At 35.6% G+C, this 21625-nt stretch overlaps 1 protein-coding gene and 1 pseudogene across 3 annotated transcripts in view; one reads left to right on the forward strand and one right to left on the reverse strand.

Annotated features, from left to right (window-relative positions):
• PKN2 (protein kinase N2) overlaps window positions 1–21625 on the forward strand; it is a 157259-nt gene that overhangs the window by 119816 nt on the left and 15818 nt on the right. For 2 of the 3 annotated variants that reach the window (XM_012464802.3, XM_012464803.3), the window contains exons 9-16: window positions 10685–10828; window positions 11150–11225; window positions 12417–12591; window positions 12812–12938; window positions 13921–14051; window positions 14137–14212; window positions 14292–14383; window positions 19675–19851. In XM_012464802.3, the coding sequence (XP_012320225.1) occupies window positions 10685–10828; window positions 11150–11225; window positions 12417–12591; window positions 12812–12938; window positions 13921–14051; window positions 14137–14212; window positions 14292–14383; window positions 19675–19851 (998 nt within the window). The remainder of the gene's footprint in view (window positions 1–10684; window positions 10829–11149; window positions 11226–12416; window positions 12592–12811; window positions 12939–13920; window positions 14052–14136; window positions 14213–14291; window positions 14384–19674; window positions 19852–21625) is intronic. The other variant, XM_012464804.3, reaches the window with a different exon arrangement.
• On the reverse strand, window positions 7845–8263 carry LOC135273426 (selenoprotein H-like; annotated as a pseudogene).

Consider the following 21625-nt stretch of genomic DNA (forward strand, 5'->3'; position numbering starts at 1 on the left):
AGATTGATCCTGTGATTTTCTTATCTTTTGTCTATGGATTCTCTGGTTTTTTGTTCCACTTTCTAGTAAATTTTTACAACTGAAAAATTTGTATTTGATGTCATATTTTTAATTTTTAGAAGTTCATTTTTGTTCCTTAGTTTTTAAAAAAATAACACCCTGTTTTTCTCTCGTGGAAATAATGCCATCTCCTAAAACTGAGAATATCAAATTTCCTTTTCCCTGAATTATCTCTACTACTTCTGAGATCTCTTTTCAGATCTCTCTTTATCAGGCCGGGTACAGTGGCTCGCACCTGTAATCCCAGCACTTTGGGAGGCCAAGGCGGGTGGATCACCTGAGGATGGGAGTTTGAGACCAGACTGACCAACATGGAGAAACCCCATATCTATGAAAAATACAAAAATAAGCTAGGTGTGGTGGCGCATGCCTGTAATCCCAGATACTGAGGAGTCTGAGGCAGGACAATCGCTTGAACCTGGGAGGCGGAGGTTGCAGTGAGCCGAGATCACACCATTGCACTCCAGCCTTGGCAACAAGAGTGAAACTCTGTCTCAAAAAAAAAAAAAGAAAAAAAAAATCTATATATCGTATTGTGTATTTGGGCAAATATTGTGTCGCCATCCATGGCTGTCTTAAGAATGAGACACTAAAGTAATTAATTTAAAGCTGTGTATGGGCCGGGTGTGGTGGCTCACGCTTGCAAACCCAGTATTTCGGGAGGCCAAGGAAGGCAGATCACTTGGTCGGGAGTTCAAGACCAGCCTGACCAACATGATGAAACCCCGTTTCTACTAAAAATGCAAGTTAGTCAGGTGTAGTAGTGGGCTCCTGTAATCCCAGCTACCCAGGAGGCTAAGGCAGGAGAATTGCTCGAACCCAGAAGTCAGAGGTTGCAGTGAGCTGAGATCACACCACTACACTTCAGCCTGAGCAACAGAGTGAAACTGTCTCAAAAAAAAAAAAAAAAAAACCTGTGTGTATGGAGTTGCTAAGGTTCTGAACTAGTTGAGAGAAACAAAGAAAGGACTAATGGAAAGTAAAATATCATCTATATTACTGAAAAAGTAAGCTGATGTTTGAGAGTATGGTTGGGTATGCAGCAAGAGTGGGTTATATCCAGTCCCTTAGATCACTGTGGGCCCCAATCTATGTAAAATTTAAAGCATGGAGGAAAAGAGCAAACCGTTGACTTCATTGAACAGCCTGGCTCTCAAGAGAAAGGAAGGAATGGGCTGTGTTTGTCATGTCCAGTTTCTCTTCCAAAGTCTCCTATCAGATAATGGGTTCTGAGGTTTGAATAACAGTATTGAGGTAAAGACCTATCCAGATATTTAGGGAAAATGGGGAAATTATTTCTCATAGCAACCATGGCAGTCAGAAAAATGCTTTCTCCCTAGAAAAGGATAAAAATGCATGCAAATTTTTTAATGGGGAGTAAAGTACTATAATATAGCAGAACAAGAATAGGAATACAAAGATAATTTTACTTCTTTGTGTATTATAAACTGTCTGACATTTGGGAATATTGTTTAATCTAAGATACTGTTTTTTAACTTGTAACAAAGCTATAAAACACTTACCCTTTTTACCTCTCCTTTGCTGTTTCCAGATTCCACTGCTGTTAAAAATAACATGTCATCTATTCCTCTGGGGCTGTATGACTTCTTTGAGATTATGCACTGTACAGTTGACTCTTGAGCAATGCAGGGGTTAGGTGGCACAAGCCCACATTTCCAACCTGTGCACTCCAAAATCCACATAACATTTTTGACTTCAATACTAATAGTCTACTGTTGACCGGAAGGCTTATTGATAACACAGTCTATTTTGCCAAAAATACAAGGTTTTTGTGCCTGCTGGCCTAGCTGTAGCAGCAGCTTCAGAAATTTCCTTTTCTTCTTTTACAATGATTCTTATTTTGGATTCATTTATATTGAAATGGCAGAAGCTACAACTGCATACCTCAATATATAGGATACATATGCAACAGTTAAGCGCCCCATAGTGTTATTCAGGGTTTATGGTATTGCACTAAACACCATGAAAAATATGCAAGAAATGAGGCAGAGCACTTTTTACTGCCATATGCAATTTACTGGAGGAACTGCTCAGGCAGAAATAATTAGATTTACATAATGTTTTAAATGGATATGTTAACACTTGCTCACCACAAGAGCATTAGGAAGTGGTTACAAAATTATTACAGTAGTGTAGTATTATAGTTAATTTTATGCAGCTATGATTTAATATTGCATCTTCATATTTGCTTATATTTCTCTTGACTACAAATGGCACCATGTATGGTCTGTAAGTGTATGTATGTTTGATAAATTTTAATTTTGTAATAGATTTGTTTATTTTATGGTAGTGAATGATAAAATAGACTAGTATCTACGTATATTATATGTGTTCAGGACATATCTTTGTTGTAATGTTTTTGATATTTCTACACCGTGATTCATCTGCAAGTTTTTTCAAACTGTTGCAAATCTCCAAAAAAGGTTTCAATATATTTATTGAAAAAAATTCCACATATAAGTGGGCTTGTGCATTTCAAACTTGTATTGTTCATGGGTTAACTGTATAGAATTGCCTACTTTATTTTCTTTTTTGTTTCTATAATTCTTGAACATCAGGTACTCTCTGATACTCATTATGGATGACTTTTATTCTTCCCTCCAACATTTGCCATCATTATGAGGGATATAAAATATCTGTATATAATTGTCCCTTGGTATCCATGAGTAATGATTTCAGGACTCCTTCTCCCCATACCAAAATCTGTGGATGCTCAAGTTCTTTATATAAAATGGTATATTTGCATATAACCCACCCACATCCTCCTGTATACTTTAAATCATCTCTCGAGTAATTATAATACCCAGTGCAGTGTAAATGCTATATAAATTGTTAAACTATATTTTTTTAGGGAATATTGACCAAAAAAAAAGTCTACATATTAGTACAAATACAACTATTCTTTTATTCTCCAAACATTTTCAGTCATGGTTGGTTTAATCCACAGATAACTAACCCACAGATACAGAGGGTGGACTGTGTATGTAAGTAACACATATAATATACCATTATTTAAACATCTTTGAACTCCTGAATTCTAGTATATCTTTACTCCTTCATCATTTTAAATGAATTGTGCTCTACAAATTGAAATCTTAAATTCAATATACCAACCTTTCACCAAGTCTCTTGTTCTCCTAAATGATATAACTACATAAAGCACCTAGAATAATTAGTCTGTAGTCCCAACTACTGGGAAGGCTGAGGCAGGATTACTTGAGCCCAGGAGTTGAATGCAGCAGTGAGCTGAGATCATGCCTCTGCACTCCAGGCTGGGCAACAGAGTGAGACCCTTTCTCTCTCTCTCTCTCTCTCTCTCTCTCTCTCTCTCTCTCTCTCTCTCTTTTGTTGTTGTTGTTGTTGTTGAGACAGAGTCTCATTCTGTCGCCTAGGCTGGAGTACAGTGGCCCAGTCTCAGCTCCCCGCAACCTCCACCTTGTGGGTTCAAGCAGTTCTCTGCCTCAGCCTCCCAAGTAGCTGGGATTGCAGGTGCATGCCTCCACGCTCAGCTAATGAGACCCTTTCATTAATTAATTAATGCACCTAGAATAGTATCTTTACATAATGGTATTCAGTAAATGATAGCTCTTGTTACTGCTTTTCTTCCAGGTCTTTTCTTATCACAAAGCTAGGTGTTTGATCAAATATTTTCATTTCCTTGATTCTGCAGGATATTTTCATGCCATCAGCCCCTTCCAAACTTAATTTTCTTCTCTATTTACCCTAAAACAAATGTTACTGTGAAGCATTTCTTTACTGATACCACCACAGCATCCTTTAGCCTTATCTTTATACCTACCTGCTGTGGAAAATCCCAACAGCAAATCAGTTCTACCATCTATCTTCTCTGCTCTATATCCTGAATGCTGCTGAAATCGATCACATTTACTGTTAAGAATTTTAGTTTTCAATCTCAGCTAGGCTTGTAAAAGTTATTCCACATTTCACATTTTTATTTCTTTACCAGCAGCTTTTCTTTTGCTTATCTCTTTAAGTCTTCTATCCCACCTCAAAGTCTTCTACCTTTGCTTTTGTTTATAGATTAGATTTAAGACAATTAGGCATCAAATTTCTCCTATCACCTGCTAATTTTTTTTGTATCTTCCTCCTTGGTTTCAGAGAATGAAGTCTCTCTCCTTCCTGTATGGATTCTATGATCATTCAAGTTGCCCCCTAGTTTCCATTCTTTCTGTTCTCCTATAGCCTTGTTTCATTATTTATCTCTATTAACACTTATATTTCTAACTACTTCTTTCTTCTGATCTCTTATTCTATTTTTTTTGGCGGGGGGGAGGATAGAGTTTCACTCTTGTCACCCAGGCTGGAGTGCAATTGCAATGGCTCAGTCTTGGCTCACTGCAACCTCTACCTCCCAGGTTCAAGTGTTTCTTCTGCCTTAGCCTTCCGAGTAGCTGGGATTACAGGCATGCACCACCACGCCTGACTAATTTTTTGTATTTTTAGCAGAGTCAGGGTTTCTCCATGTTGGTCAGGCTGGTAACATATTGAGATTGACTTATGTGCTGGAGTTGTGTTAACCTCCTTTAATTCTCACACAGCCCTACAAGGTTGATACCATTAACGCATATTTTACAGGCAAGCAATCTGAGACCCAGAAAGGTTAAATAACTTGCCCAGGGTAACAGAACTACTAAGTGGTATGGGATTAAGATGTGACCTATTCTACAGAAATTTATTGAGTGTGCATGCATACACAAGGCATTTTTATCCCAGTGCTTTTCTTTTTGGTAACTATAGAGGTTGAATATCCTTTATCTGGCCCTTACAAAAAAGTTGGTCAGCTCTGTTTTGTGTTATTGTGCATATTGTATATGCCACTGTATTGCCAGTATTGATTTACATTTCTGTCTCTCCAACAAAACTATGAACTATTTGAGAGTTGGATCATATGTTACTTATCTTTGTATCTCTATCACAGAAGATACTTAGTATACATATTCACTAAGTATTAATGAGATGAATGAAAAGAATTAAAACTGAAAAGGAGCTTTTCTTAACCTTATTTTTTTTTTCTGCAACATACCCAAAGAATGCAACACACTCTAGTCAATATAGTGATTCCCAAATAGACAGAGGTCGGAATCTGAGCAGGGAGGGCATGCGTAAATTTGAAAATGTCTTCTTCCTTACCTACTCTCATCATCTCTTCACACAACTGAATCTGATTTAATTCTCCATGCCTCACTTGTTATTAGGAAATCACTGCTTTACAGCATAGTATAAGCATTTTAGCTTTTTCTTACCTCTCTGATCTGTAAATTAATACTCAAGACCTCCATTCGGCACTGTGCCTGGCAAAAGGAGCCAGGCACAGTGGCTCATGCCTGTAATCCCAGCACTTTGGGAGGCTGAGGTGGGAGAACAGTTTGAGACCAGGAGTTTGAAACCAGCCTGGGCAACACAGTGACGTCATTCTATTCAATAAATAAATAAATACAAATAAAATAATTTTAAAAATTAATGAAATTTAAGAAACATTTTTAAAAGAAATGCAAAAGAATGCAAAAATGTCAGAGATATTCCTTCCATAAAGGACTCTAAGGTCTGGTAGGTTAAAGATAAATTATTTGTGACAAAATAAAAAAACAAATAAATTGTATTTCAGAAGCTTAGGGAATAATAATTCCACCAACATGAGCTTGCATCCAAAATTTTAAAATACTTGAGGGTAGGGCCACCATGCACAAGCAGAAGCAGATAATGGGATTTAAAAAATATTTTAAAGTTTATGTTTAAATATTTAAATGATCATAGTATTTAAAGAATAGAAGAATTTGAAAACATGAGCAAAGGATGGGTGATGAACCAAAACGACTGAGCAGAGTTTTAAAATAAATGAAATTATTGATGTCTGAAATTTGCTTCAAATACTTATGGGGGAAAAGTGGAGATGAAATATTATTGGCCATTATTGATAAATTGTTGATGCTGGTAAGAAAGAGAACCAAGTAGAACTAAAAAATAGGAAATATAACTTCTGAAATGGAAAACTAAGAAGATATGTTAAAGAATAGAAGAGTTAGTGTCCTGAAAGAGCAAGTTGCCCAGAATACAACACAAAACGACACAGAAATGAAAAACATGAAAGAAAGAATAAGAGACATGAAGGATAAACTAAGAATGACTAACACACAGAGTGGAGTTCCAGAAGCAATATCCAGTAATTTCCAGAATGATGACAACCATGAGTCCTCAGATTTGAAAACGTAGGTTCCTACAAGGATACATAAAAAGACAGCTACATCTAAAAAACCCTGAGGAAAAACATGTGGACTGGATTTAAAGAATGCCTTTGTAGGAAATGGATGTTTAATTTGGCTTTGATGAGAAGAGAGAATTTGGACTGGGATGGGGGAAAGAATAGTTAAGAAATTTAATCTTGTGTAACAATATAGGTTTGAGTTGGACAATAAGATATAAGATTAGAAATAGGAACTATATATGTAAAGACATGGAGGCAGAAAAAGTGTATAATACGTTTGGAATAATTACAAGTCTTTGGAACTTTTTGTATGATGTGGATTGACATAGGAAGCAGTTGTGCATAGTTGATATAGCATAGTAGTTTCTATCATAGTTGTCTGTCTAGGGAGCAGAGGCAGTAACCCACATCTATAGCAGGCTGACTTTTCCTGCCAAGATCATGGCCTTGTATTTTCCATTATCTTTGTCTCCTACTCTTCTCTCTGTATTTCTCATCCTCCCAAATGATCTCAAAGTTTCCTTCTTTTTGTTACATTTGTTCCAGCTGGAGAATCACTCTCATTGGACTCCTGAACTGAAAACATATATTGTTACCTAAGGTGGTGGTTTTCTATTTTTTCCCAGTGGATTCCAGTCTCCTTCCTTCCATGTCCTACCTTGTTTGTGGGCTGATGACTACAAAGTTTACTTGAATTACTTGGCTTTGACTTAGAATAAGAGACACTGTTAGGAGATCCAAGGGCAGGAAGAAAGGAAAGTTGCAGTGTGTGTTTCCATTTCTCCTTGCTTGCCTTGCCTTGCTTTTCACAACAGCATTCAGCTATGGCCACAACTCCTGTTGGATAGTTCCTTTTTTAAGATTTAACCTAAATCAGATTCTGGCAATGATTAATAGTTCCTCTTGCCCTTTCTTGCCCTTTCAGGCTAAGAGTGATAATGGATTTCTACTGTTGCTTGTCCTCAGATTCTTTTCATTCCTTGTTGGTTTAACTTTAATCACATCTCCGTAAGTAGCCGATTTTAAACACTCTTGTTTAGTTAAACTTTTTCAGTGTACTATCTGCGGGCTGCTAGGACCCTAACTGATAAATTTCCAAAGCCTGTGTTGTTCTCAGAAGCACATCGAAGACCAGTGAATATCATCTCTTGTGTACACGTTTGCAGAAATCTCACCTTTCCCCAGTTCTTAAATTTTCCAGGCATTGAGTAATATTCTCTTTTTTAGTGGCAATAGAAAGTTTTTTTGACCTTTCTTTTCTTTTTAGCTGTGGAGCCTTTCTCATTTTCTTCTTTTGCCCTTTTTATTTCAGCAGTGGAGCCCAGTTGTCCTTTACTTCTATCAAAGTTCCCCAAACTTTCTCAATTCAGTGTCCTTCTAATGTTTCCTTTTTTTCTGTTACTCAAATACTTTATTTCAACTTTTATTAAACCAAATCCAGTAACTTTTGCAGTGCCTTACAAGAGAGTTGTCTCACAATTGAACATTCCTTTCTGGTGGGGAAGAAACCATGGCTTCAGGCACATGACTGAAGTTTGGCCACGTTCCATCATTAATGTTCCAATGTTACCAGGGACACAAAGCTCAGCATGAGGACTTCTACCCAAATCTCCCTAAGACAGGTACTTCTTCAACTCTTCCACCACCTCTTGAGCCTCAGGGAATTTGAGTATGCCTGGGGGCCCCTTTCTTAATCCCAGTTCAGAGCTCTGCACTGCAGCAGCGTCACCTTGAAGTTGCCCCTCCGGGGTTTGGCCAGGTTCACCTTTACTGGAAGCTGTGGACCTCCAGGCGCAGCGCCTGGCTCAGGGCCGCAGCATTGCGCCCATAGACGCATCACCTCAAGTAACGCTCAGTAACAACGGTCGCCTCCTCCACTCCCTCCCCGCCGTTTACCAGCTTCTTGGCAGTGGCGACCACCGCGGCTTCAGCCTTCTGCTTCCTCCCGCCGGTAGCCATGGCGCCTAGAACCTGGCCGAGAACGCAGCGAAACTACAATGTAACAACCTAAAGAAATACCCAACAGTTCCATTTATTAAGAAGTGCTTACTAGTTAGTATTTACATCTTAAATCAAGAGTTTTTGAAAAATACAAATACTGAGAGAAAACAATATATTTATTCCATTAGTGCATAGTTACAATTAACTAATGGGACATGTCAGCCTCTTGTATACTATATAACTTCCCAAAGCTTGGGATCATAAGGACACTACACTCCCATCTCGTCTCCTCAATGATTCTTCATATGAAATTGCTTTTTACTGTTGTTGAAAACCCGCCTTAGCAAAGATATGACATCACCAGAAGGAATATGGAATGTTCTAATGTTGAAACTATGAACTAGTTCTCACAGTGTCCTATAGATGTCGCTGTGTTTCCTATGAAAAGTGAAAATATTCTCTGGCATCCCAGGGCTCCTCAGCGAACACCTTGGAAACCTCAGCATTCTTTGTGCTAATTCTTTTATGATAGATGTGTACTGTTCTTTTTTCAATTGCAACACATTTTTTAATTTGTTGCTCTCCACCACACGTAAGGCTGATGCTTTTTCGTTTACTTTCAGATCTTAGACTTTAGATAACACACAGAGATTCCTTAGGTCTACCAAGCAGTTTTCTCTTTGATTCTAGATTCAGTTCTCTTATTCACAATAAGACAAAATCTTACCATTTTAGCCAGTGTAAAAATGTAAGAACTTTTAACAAGTACTAATTCCATCTCTAGCATGTGTGCATCTTGCATCTTCCGGATTCATAACAAGCCTTTGTCCCTTGCATCTTCCTCATCCATAACAAGTCTTCCTTTTGCCAGTGGAAGAAGGCAGGTGAAAGTAGACCTCCTTCCTCTCATCTAAAATAATGGAGTCTAAATTACCAATCCTGACATGATTCTTCTTCCAGTTTATTTCCCAAAATAACTGCTTCCAAAATACGCTTTTAACTTGAATATTATAGTCTTAGTACCCAATCTCTTCCTTATGCCATTTGCTAGTCTTAAAATAATTATATTCTCCTCATACTTCTTTCATGACAAATCTTTCCCATATTAATTATGATTCAGAGAGAAGAAATGAGGTAGGAAGCCTTGAAATCACATCCTCATTGCCATAGATGTATTTTTCTAATTCTTTTCCTGTTTGGCTGTGAAGCCCTCTGGCACATTGCATTTTGATTCTTTTTTTTTTTTTTTTTCATGTTGCATTTTTTATAGGTGTTTTTCATGTTCATTTGCATCAACTAGATGTATAATTTAAAGTCAATAGATTTTTTACTGTTTATACCAAGAGCTTAAATAATAAGATGCGTAAGTTTATAAATTGAAATTTGTTATATAAAATAAGTAATTTATTGCTTTGTAGAGCCCTAAAAAGGGAAACATTTATCCCTTTTTGTAGATGGTATGCAGAAGCCTGAACAATAAAATAATAGAAAAGTCCAGTACTTTATAATTAAAATGTATATATATTACAACGGTAGAGGTTAGTGTATGAATTGACCCCAGCTTAGACACTATGTTCTACAGGTGCAGTTAAACACTGATTATTAAAACCTTAAATATATTTCCCCACATAAGCATTATTTCAATGTCTACAGTGTATTCTTTTTAGAAAAATTTATTTTTTTTTCTTCATTGTTCAACTTGAACAGTGTATTCTCTCATATGGCTGTGGTATAATATACTTAACTTGTTCCTGGGTTTTGAACATTCAAATTCTTGCTAATTTGCTTTGTAAGTTATTTTTTATTATTATAATAAATGAATATCTTTCTGTATAAAGCTTCATCTGAGTTTCCCCTTTCCGCCCCCCATTGCAGAATGGGTCTTGCTACCCAGTGGTATTCTTTTGAAAATTAAATAACCTAATATTCTTAAAGTACTTATTAGCACAATATGTGGCATATTGTTCATACAGAATAAATGCTGTTTGCAGAACTTTTTCTGTCTCAGCAATGAGACAAATAAAAAAGTTTCAAATGGGTTCTTTGAAGCAAGCATTGGGGTAGTAACATAGCACTAACACAGCACATGATGGCAAAAAGAGGAGGGAAATCCAAAAGATTGAAACTGTAAGAGAAGGAGTTTTTGTGATTATTCATCTGTATTGGTTGTTCCCAGTTATGTATTCTTTAAGTATACTTTAAGAATACATCAGCTGGAAAATGTCACAATATAAGTTGTGTTTTTTTGAATTAAAATGTGTAAGTTTGTTAAAGTAATATACAGTTGAGAAACATTACAAACCTCTTTAAAACAGTGAGACCTTTGTGTTATTTTTGTTTATTGTATTTGTATTTCATATTTTTTGTGATATTTTATTCAAGTGTGTGTCCAATGATGTCTTTTCTGTTTTCTTTATTATTTTTTTTTAATTATCCTAGTCACGTGAACTGGAAATTTCAGTTTATTGGCGTGATTGGCGATCTCTGTGTGCTGTAAAATTTCTGAGGTTAGAAGATTTTTTAGACAACCAACGGCATGGCATGTGTCTCTATTTGGAACCACAGGGTACTTTATTTGCAGAGGTAATAAATGTATTTTATTAAATGTGCCTAACTACAGTTGAAATTACATATGTAGGCAGCATGATACAGAAGTGGAAAAAATGTTAGGCTGAAAGACAGATGACTTGAGTTCTTGGCTGAGCTATGCCACTGAATAGGTATGTGACCTTGAGACAAATCAATTATTCATCCTATGTCTGTTTTCTTATCTAGAAAATGAGGGGCTGGACTAAACTATTAACTAAGATTCCCATGAGCTTTCAAATTTTATAAGTTTAGTGGATTTCATGAACCATAAATCCAATGCTATTTTCATGTCAACTTGAGTTTTCTTCACTGCAGGTAACCTTTTTTAATCCAGTTATTGAAAGAAGACCAAAACTTCAAAGACAAAAGAAAATTTTTTCAAAACAACAAGGTAATTACTAACAATCGAGTGCATAGCATTTTGTTATTTTCTTAATCTAGTTACTAATTTAAAAGTAATAGCCATCTATGTTTGTTTGTTTTGTTTATTCATTTATTTCTAACTTTTTATTAAGGAATATTTTGCATGTATCCATAAGTGGAGAGACTAGTGAAATGTACAGTCACCCAGCTTCAACAATAATCAACTCATGGCCGATTTTATTTTATCCATATACCATCCTCTCACTACTTTCTCAAATTCGAAGGAAACCCAGACATAAGACTGATTTATTCATAAATATTATAGCTTATATCTCTAAAATAGAAGATTTCTTTTTAAAACCTTAACCACAGGCCAGGCGCGGTGACTCACGCCTATAATCCCAGCATTTTGGGAGACCGAGGCGGGTGGATCACGAGGTCAAGAGATCGAGACCATCCTGGTCAACAAGGTGAAACCCCGTCTCTACTAAAAATACAAAAAATTAGCTGGGCACGGTGACGCGTGCCTGTAATCCCAGCTACTCAGGAGGCAGGAGAATTGCTTGAACCCAGCAGGCGGAGATTGCGGTGAGCCGAGATGGCGCCATTGCACTCCAGCCTGGGTAACAACAGCGAAACTCCGCCTCAAAAAAAAAAATAAAAATAAAATAAAACCTTAACCATATATTCCTACTAGACTTAAAAAAAAATTCTTACCTATTTATTTTTAAAACTTACACTATTTTTACTTGCCTTTACTAGCAAATAGCTAAAAACTAGTTTTTTTAAATGACAAATTTTGTTTGTTCCTCATAGATTATAAACTGATGAATATGAATTTTTAAATTATGGCTTTTGGTTATATAAAGAAATTACTTGGGGCTGGGCGCGGTGGCTCACGCTTGTAATCCCAGCACTTTGGGAGGCCAAGGCGGGTGGATCACAAGGTCAAGAGATCGAGACCATCCCGGTCAACATGGTGAAACCCCGTCTCTACTAAAAATACAAAAATTAGCTGGGCATGGTGGCGTGTGCCTGTAATCCCAGCTATTCAGGAGGCTGTGGCAGGAGAATTGCCTGAACCCAGGAGGCGGAGATTGCGGTGAGCCGAGATCACGCCATTGTACTCCAGCCTGGGTAACAAGAGCAAAACTCCATCTCAAAAAAAAAAAAAAAAAGAAATTACTTGTTTTATTTTTGTTATTCTCAATATCTACAGGCAAAACATTTCTCAGAGCTCCTCAAATGAATATTAATATTGCCACTTGGGGAAGGCTAGTAAGAAGAGCTATTCCTACAGTAAATCATTCTGGCACCTTCAGTCCTCAAGCTCCTGGGCCTACTACAGTGCCAGTGGTTGATGTACGCATCCCTGAACTAGCACCTCCAGCTAGGTATGTGTCTGAGATTTTAAGTATCTCTTATACAAAGTTAATGGGACATTCTTACATGTTGATTACAGCAGGTGTACTGAGAGTCTTGTTTTTTCCCAAGTACTATCTTGAAAGTATTGTTCTATTTACTTAAAAAGTAAATCGATTGTTTTTATTTTAAAGCTGTTTAAAATACAGACTTTCTATTACTGTTTTGGTGAGTTTCTTTATCTTCCATAAGTGATTCTACAGTAACCAAATTGGACTTTGATCTTGAGCCTGAACCTCCTCCAGCCCCACCACGAGCTTCTTCCCTTGGAGAAATAGATGAATCTTCTGAATTAAGAGTTTTGGATACACCAGGACAGGCAAGCCATTTTAAACCTTGCATAATTCCTCTTCACCAAATGAATTAGCAGTAAAAGCATCATAGTAAATAAGGTGTTATGTTTCCATTTAAAGTTGCCACTGAACTGTGTATTTTTGTTTCTTATGGTCTAGTTTCAGCTAAATAAGACGGAGTTGATAGGAGATAACCAACTTCTTAATGTTGGCAAGACATTGTCGTAGCCTCTGGATGCTCATGGGCCAGAAGAGATAGAATAGGCTACTTAAATAGAATAGGTAACATAGGAGCGTGGTTGATACTACATGACATACTGCCGGAAACACTATTCTTCTAACTTGGTTGACAGTATGCAATGAAGATGATAATAATGTGTTAGTTTTTCCTTTTGTTTGTTTGTTCGTTTGCTTGCTTGTTTGTTTGTTTTTGAGACAGAGTTTCACTGTTGTTGCCCAGGCTGGAGTGCAATGGCTCAATCTCAGCTCACTGCAAACTCTGCCTCCCAGGTTCAAGTCATTCTCCTGCCTCAGCCTCCCAAGTAGCTGGGATTACAGGCATGCGCCACCACACCTGGCTAATTTTGTATTTTTAGTAGAGATGGGGTTTCTCCATGTTGGTCATGCTAGTCTCAAACTCCCAATCTCAGGTGATCTGTCCACCTTGGCCTCCCAAAGTGCTGGGATTACAGGCATAAGCCACCACACCCGTCCCAGTTTTTCTGTATTTTTTGGATAAGTTTAACATAAAATTAATGGCCTCAGCTACTTGGGAGGCTGAAGTAGAAAGATCACTTGAGGTCAGGAGTTCAAGACCACTCTGGGCAACATAGTGAGACCTGCCTCTAAAAAAAGAAAAAACATTTTTTTAAAGAATGAACATCTGAATTTTACTTTTCACTCTAACATTTATATTGATTTCTGAAATATTTTCCTCAATTTTATCATTACCAAATAAGTTGCCTTCTGGGTATTTCTATGGTTTAATGAGTATTTAATATTTTACAGGATTCAGAGACTGTTTTTGACATTGAGAATGACAGAAATAGTATACTTCCAAAATCTCAATCTGAATACAAGCCTGATATTCGTCAGTCAGGCCTAGAATATAGTGGTATTCAAGAACTTGAGGATAGAAGGTAAAGAATATATACCAAGTTTTGCTACTACGTGTTTGGTACCATACTTTATTGTCTTATTTTTAACTGAAATTTCTCTTTTCAGATCTCAGCAAAAGTTTCAGTTTAATCTACAAGATTTCAGGTGTTGTGCTGTCTTGGGAAGAGGCCATTTTGGAAAGGTATTCTTTTGGAATTTTTTTCGAATAGCTACAGCATTAATAACTCAAGTAGAAAATAATTATTTTAATCTTATTTCAGGTGCTTTTAGCTGAATATAGACACACAAATGAGATGTTTGCTATAAAAGCTTTAAAGAAAGGAGACATTGTGGCTCGAGATGAAGTAGACAGGTTAGTTTTTTTAAATGAAATTGTTTATTTTTCTGAATTGAAATGATGTATATATTACAACAGCAAAACTTCACAATTTCACAGTAATATATGAAGAAATTAAATATAATGTATCTATATTTGACATCAGGTAGACATTAAATAGTTTTTCTATTTAGCCATTTCCTTTTTACCCTTCTTGTGACAATTAACTGGTTACTGGATACCAAAAAAAGATACATAGGTCTTAAATGAAATGATAAAACATCATTTACAAATAATATACAGTTAACGGAATAATTTATTTTACAAAGCAACATATATTATCTTATTTTTTCCCTCTTTTTCTTAAAAACATGGTTTTTGACCATAACATCTTACCTTTCTGCATCTAATAAAGTAAGTTGTAGATACATCTTATACAGTATCAAAATGCAAGGATTTGGGGGGTTAAGATTGTAATTCACTTAGAGAATATACTTTAAGAAATAACTGTCTTATTACAGAATAATCAAATATAGACATTATTATATAAAAATGGCGTATTTATCACAGAAAGAGGCTTTCATTGGACATTTTTCTTATACCACTAGGAAGTGTATATTAATATCAATGGTAGACAGCCCTGTATAATGAAGAGAGCACTGGACTATGACTGAGAAGGCTGACTTTTCTAGTCTTCATTGCTCCTCCATAGTAAGGATTTGACCCCAGGGCATTTCACTGAACATCTTTGAGCCCCAATTAACCCGTATATTTTAAAATATATTTGTTTTGGTAATACTTGCCTTACTGAGTTGCATTAAGTGCTATATAGATATGCGAAATTGCAACTTTTAATGGTTTTTTCCCACCATACAGGTAGTTCTTAGAATAAGGACAGGTCTCAAAAGATTGAGATTTTTTTTTAATGTTAAATAAACTTTTCCTTTTTGACTTATTTTTCACCTCTCTTTCTTTTTCACTGTTTCTCATACTTCTCAATCACATCAAAATAAATGCTTTCCTGTTACCTGATACAGGTAACAGATGTTGCTGGATATTCATAAAATATTTTGAACACTGTATTACAGGTTTAGAATTGTTTTTATGTTATACAAGCAGATGATTAAAGCAAGTCTGTGATCCCACTAAAGCAAGTCTTTGATTCTAAGTCTGTTTATACTTAGAATAATAGAAGGGTCAAATGTTTTTCTTTCCTAAAGGAATATTTGCTTTTCTCCAGATTCTTAAATGGTAATTTCATTTACTTTCTAAAATAGTAGGAAACTTGTTTACTGCTTCTAGTTATCTTGATTTATATAGCTTTCTGCCACCTTGTTACTTCTTTGTGCTGAATCTTTGTAGGTAAATAATTTCTAATTAAATCTACAAAAAGTTCAGATCAAAGGATGGTCTGTAGCCAGAATCTAGGCCATTGCCTCTATGGAAAATTAATCCAGTCTTGTGCAGAGGATAGGGTCTCACTGTGTCACCTATACTGGAGTGCAGTGATGTTATCCTAGTTCACTGCAGCCTTGAATTTTTGGGCTCAAGCTGTCTTCTTGCTTCAGCTTCCCACTGGGACCACAGGTGCGTGAAACTGATCCATCTACATTCCTTTCCCCCATAGAGTCGGGGTCTTGCTATGTTGCCCAAGCTGGTCTCAAACTCCTGGCTTCAAGCAATCTTCCTTGGCCTCCCAGAAGTGTTGGGATTACAAGTGTAAGCCACCACACCCAGTCCTTACTTAAATCTGTGTACTTTTCAGTAACCTGAAAATTTATTTATTTTTATTTTTATTTTTTTATAAGACGGGGTTTCACCATGTTGGTCAGGCTGGTCTTGAACTCCCGACCTCAGGTGATCCGCCCGCCTTGGCCTCCAAAGTGCTTGGATTACAGGCATGAGCCACCATGCCCGGCCACCTGAAAATTTAAAAATCTCGAGTAGAACTGGTATAAAAAGAGAGAGAAGAAAAATTCAAGAGAGAGAAATAAAACTCACTCTTAGAGAAATTTGAGGAAGGAAGGTAAGAAAAAGGAGTAGTTTGAAATTTTTAGCATATCTGGAAGAAGGCCAGAAAAAAAATCAGTTTATGAGTTTTTTTTTATTATTATGAGTTTTTTTTTAAAGACTAGCATAGTTTTAAAAGTAATATATTTCATTATTTACAAGTATAAATAGTTAATAACTCAAACTAAACTTATTATAACTGAGCAGAATTTTAAGTATTTACTTTCTACTTCCAGCTCATCTTTTTAAGCCATAGAATTCAGTGTTATTGTTTATTTTTTATAGATGTTTCTAGAATATTTTATTTTATATGTGTGTGTGTGTGTGTGTGTGTGTGTGTGTGTGTGTGTGTGTGTCTATTTTTTGAGACAGAATCTCACTCTGTTGTCCAGGCTGGAGTACAGTGGTGCAATCTCAGCTCACTGCAACCTCCGCCTCCCCAGTTCAAGTGATTCTCCTTCCTTAGCCTCCCAAGTAGCTGGGATTACAGGTACACACCACCACGCCTGGTTTATTTTTAAACAGACAGAGTTTCACCATGTTGACCAGGCTGGTCTTGAACTCCCAACCTCAGGTGATCCACTCGCCTCAGCCTCCCAAAGTGCTGGAATTACAGGCATGAGCCACTGTGCCTGGACTTTATTATTCTTAATGACAATTCTCATAATCTAAATTTTCTTTCTATAGTTTGTATTATTTTTATTTTACTTAGAAATTACCTTTTTAAATAAATTATAGAAAATTTCAAATCAGCCTCTTTTTAAATTAGCACAAATTATGGATTCTAAAGTAAAATGTTAAATAATTTATGAACAATGATCATATTCTGTGTACCTACCATTAGTAAACACATTCTGTAAGTCCTGTCTGCCCTTCAACTGCTGAGTAAGGATATTACATTTATGTTATTGCAATGCCTCCTCACTTAGCTTCCTTTTCTTTCCAATTTATATTTCAGCACAACAGAATAGAGTTGGAAGTATATTTTTGTATTTGTAGAAGAAAGCACAGCTAACCAGCTTATGTAGGATTCAATCCTAAGACCTTGGTTTTATTACTGGTGATGTTTTCCCCTGACTAAAATAACTATTTATATAAGTTTTCAGGTTTCTAACTTATCTAATAATGTAATGAACTTTGAAGAAAGTACATGAAACATGTTAGGATAGAACTAGGCACTTAGGGAAACAAGGCATAAATACATTATGTAATAAAGGTGGCTAGATAGAGTTGAGGTAAAAATAACCAACACAGTCAATAGCAGTTCTTAGGAGGAAATCAGTGTACTGGTGTACTACTATACCATAATACATGTGGTGTATTGCTCCCCAGGTGTGCTACTCTTCTAGTCTTCCCTATTTTATTAAACAGCATGAACAGTTGTTCACGCAAGAACACAGTCATTCTTGGTGCTCCTTTTCCCCTTACCTACAACACTCAAACTATTAGCAAGTCCAGTCAACTTCACCTCTAGAATATATCCCAAATCATGGAAAGCATAAAACCAATGATAAATCTCTATTGTATTTACTCTCAAATTTTCATTCCACATCTATAATCTGATGAAACAGCAACTGACATTTGTGTTGCCCTTTCACTTTGACCCCTTTGTTTGATTCTTGTCATCATCATTAGAAGTATTTAGAGCAGGATTTAGGTAGAGTCTTATAAAAGATGTTGGATTTTTGCTGAGTTTTGGTAGACAGAAGTTATTTGGGAATAAGGAGAGAAGAGTGATGATAATTTAGAGGGAAATGTTCTGGACAGGATGAATAAGCTTTAAAGTTTTAAATAGTTTGGACTGCTGCATGAACTTTTATGGACAATACACAATTTCGATAATGTGGGACAAGTTACAGATTCCTGTGCAGTAGCTTTTTTGTGTGTTATAAAATTCATGAAATTAAAATTATTGTGACAATTTGGATCTATAAAGAGCCTTCCTCCTTCATCTCATTGTCCTAAGACGTCTATGCAGACATATTATCATTATTGTAATTCAAATAATTCTTGCGAATGGCATTAGTCATTTCAAGGAGTCCAGCCAGTAAGTCTCAAATCTTTTATACCACTTACATGTTTCCACCCAGTTCTAACCTAACACCTGTCCAGTCGAGAATAATTGATTCATTCATAAATTCACCCGTAATGAATTAGTGAGTCACCCATAAATAAAAACTATGGTCAGGGACTGGCCTGGTGGTTCATACCTGTAATCTCAGTACTTTGGGAGGCCAAGGCAGGAGGCAAGGCAGGAGGATTGCTTGAGACAAGAAGTTCAAGACAAGCCTGGGCAACATAGTGAGACCCTGTTCCTATCAAAAAGTAAAATCTAGGCATGGTAGTATGTGCCTATAGTACCAGCTACTCAGGAAGCTGAGGCAGGAGGTTCACTTGAGCCCAGAGTTCAAGGTTACAGTGAGCCATGATCATGTCACTGCATTCCAGCTCCTGAAAGACAGAGCAAGACCCTGTCTCAAAAAAACGCAAAACTATAGACAATGAAGATAACATGTTTGTCATCTACTTAAGCCTAAAATGTCTTAATGTTGTCTTATTTCATCTGATTGTTTTATCCACATTTACCCAAAATTCAGATTGGCTTAATAAAGCAGATGTTTTAGAATACGTCTTACAGATCTTGTCCAAAGCAGTTTTTAGTACATTATTTTCTAGTAAATTTAAATGGTGACAAAAATTAAAACTATTAATTTTTTTAATCTTCTATGAGTTAATTTATAATAGTACCTTAATTTGTGGTAACATTTAGAAACTTTGCCATGTAGCCTCTTTATTTTCCAGTCTTTTATAATTTTATGCAGCATATCTGTACCTGTCAACTTCATATCAATTTTATATGATAAAAAAATTGAATACTATAGCTTGCGAATTATAGATACTGTCCTTGAAATTACCTTTACCACAAACTTTAAATTTTTCACAATATGCTTTAAATTGCTAAATTCTCTGACCAATTCCTGAAGAATATTTATAATTCATGCTTAATTAAGCCTTTTAAAAAATTAACTATAACCACTAACCATATAGTGTGTGCTATTCTAAGACTATCAATGTGAACTCTATAATCTTTTATGTCATGCTAATTATGTTTTAGTTTCTATTAATATATTTCAACTAAAGATACATACTTTAGGTAGATCAATTTTCATAGCACATATTGCAAAACTAAGACACGTTACGATTTTTAAGTTATAGTTAAAATTGTGCTTATTTTAAAGTTTAGTAATTTATAAAGAATATTATTTCTAACTAGAATTATTTTTAATCTGCATATTTTTAAATCTTTTCTTTTACAGCCTGATGTGTGAAAAAAGAATTTTTGAAACTGTGAATAGTGTAAGGCATCCCTTTTTGGTGAACCTTTTTGCATGTTTCCAAACCAAAGAGCATGTTTGCTTTGTAATGGAATATGCTGCCGGTGGGGACCTAATGATGCACATTCATACTGATGTCTTTTCTGAACCAAGAGCTGTGTGAGTATGCTTTAGACTTTTGTCTGAGTTTTTCCATGACTGATTTCATTCTGGGAAAGAAAAGAGATTCTGTGAATTTTAGATTTTTTTTCCTAACAAAATAGATCTTTGCAAGAAGTATTAGAACTCCTTATATACCTTTTTGGCAAGTACTTTTTGTATGTATTCTGTTGTCTGTGTTGAAAATGTCATGGATTACCCTAAATCACAATTGATAGTTTAGATAAACGATTTAGGTTCATTTTAGTAAAATTTCTTTTTTTTGCTATTAGATTTTCTCACTGGAGAATGCCATCCAGGATTACAGCTTTAAAGACAAATTATACTCAAAATTCACTGTTAGTTTTTGAAAAGAAAGTACAGAAGAGTCTGTATCGTATATTTATATAAAATATTTGTGTTTACCTTTCTAAAGGATAATTTAAAAGAGTATCTATCAAATATTTGCTTCCTTGTGCTTAAAATATCTCTGAACAACTATAAAAGAAACTGGTATGTGTGTTGCCTCCAAACAGAAAGACAAAAAGCAGAGTAAACCCTTTTTGTAGTTTTTGAATTCGAGGTTTGGCTTATTCAGATAGATTAAGTAATAGTAAACACTTGAAATTATATATGCATGTGTGTATATTTTCCCTGTTATTATCCTAATTTTATAGCTGTTAAATGGTATAGCTAGGATTTGAACCTAGGAAAGTGCTATTAATACCTATACCCTGCATGCTGATGTTTACCAAATTTGTGTCTCCAGCCTTGTCCTCTTACCTAAACTTCCAACTCTAATAATATTCAGTGGTCAGCTAGCTTTTCCATTTGTGTGGCTAAGTATCTTATTTAACATCTTAAACTAAACTGATTTTTTCCATTTTTCTACCCACCTCATCCATTACTCCCCCAGGCCTTCTACTCTCCTAGTCTTCCCTATTTTATTAAACAGCAATACCAGGTTCAAGCCAGAACACAGAAAGTCATTCTTGATGTTCTTTTTCCCTTACCTTCAACACTCAGGCTGTTAACAAGTCCAGTCAACTCTACCTGTAGAATATATGCCAAATGATAGGAAGCATAAACCCAGTAGTAAATCTCTATTGTATTTACTGTTTAGTTTTCATTCCACGTCTATAATCTGATGAAATAGCAACTGACATTCATGTTGTACTTTCAGTTTGATTCCTCTATTTGATTCTTGTCATAACCATTAGAGGTATTTAGAGCAGATAGGTGTAATACTGTCATAACGTTCAAGTTTCAGATGAGGAAATAGGGGTTAATTCTAATGGGTACTGAAGCATTTTAAAAGGAGGCAAAAGCCAGAAACTAGTAGAAGGATACCAATAAATCATTTCCTCAATATTTAAAGCAGAGCATTACAATTATGCCTAGCCTTATGCTGCCATGGGAATTTGTTTGGGTTTATTTTTTAAGCTTGTTTTTGTTTTTAAAACAATATATAAATGTAGTTTGCCTTAAGAAACTGTTATTTTTGCTGAGAATATAAATTATATACAAATAAAACCATAAAATCCAGTGAAAATGCAAGAATACAATGCTATATTACAGAACTCCAAATCTGAAATACCTCCCTTTATCATTCAGTTCTCAGATCAAATGTCATTTCTTTAAAGGTAATTTTCTGAGTACCCTAGCTAAAATATCACATCACTAACCAATTCAGTTCACTCTATTTTCTGTTTTATCTTTTTTAGATCATTTTATTTCTACATGAAATCATGTGATGTAAATTTTTATTGTCTGTCTTATTTCACTAAAAGAGAGG

The sequence above is a fragment of the Aotus nancymaae genome, unplaced genomic scaffold, assembly GCF_030222135.1.
Source record: "Aotus nancymaae isolate 86718 unplaced genomic scaffold, 86718_ANA_hifiasm-v0.15.2.pri h1tg000007l, whole genome shotgun sequence".
NCBI classification, from domain to species: Eukaryota; Metazoa; Chordata; class Mammalia; order Primates; family Aotidae; genus Aotus; species Aotus nancymaae.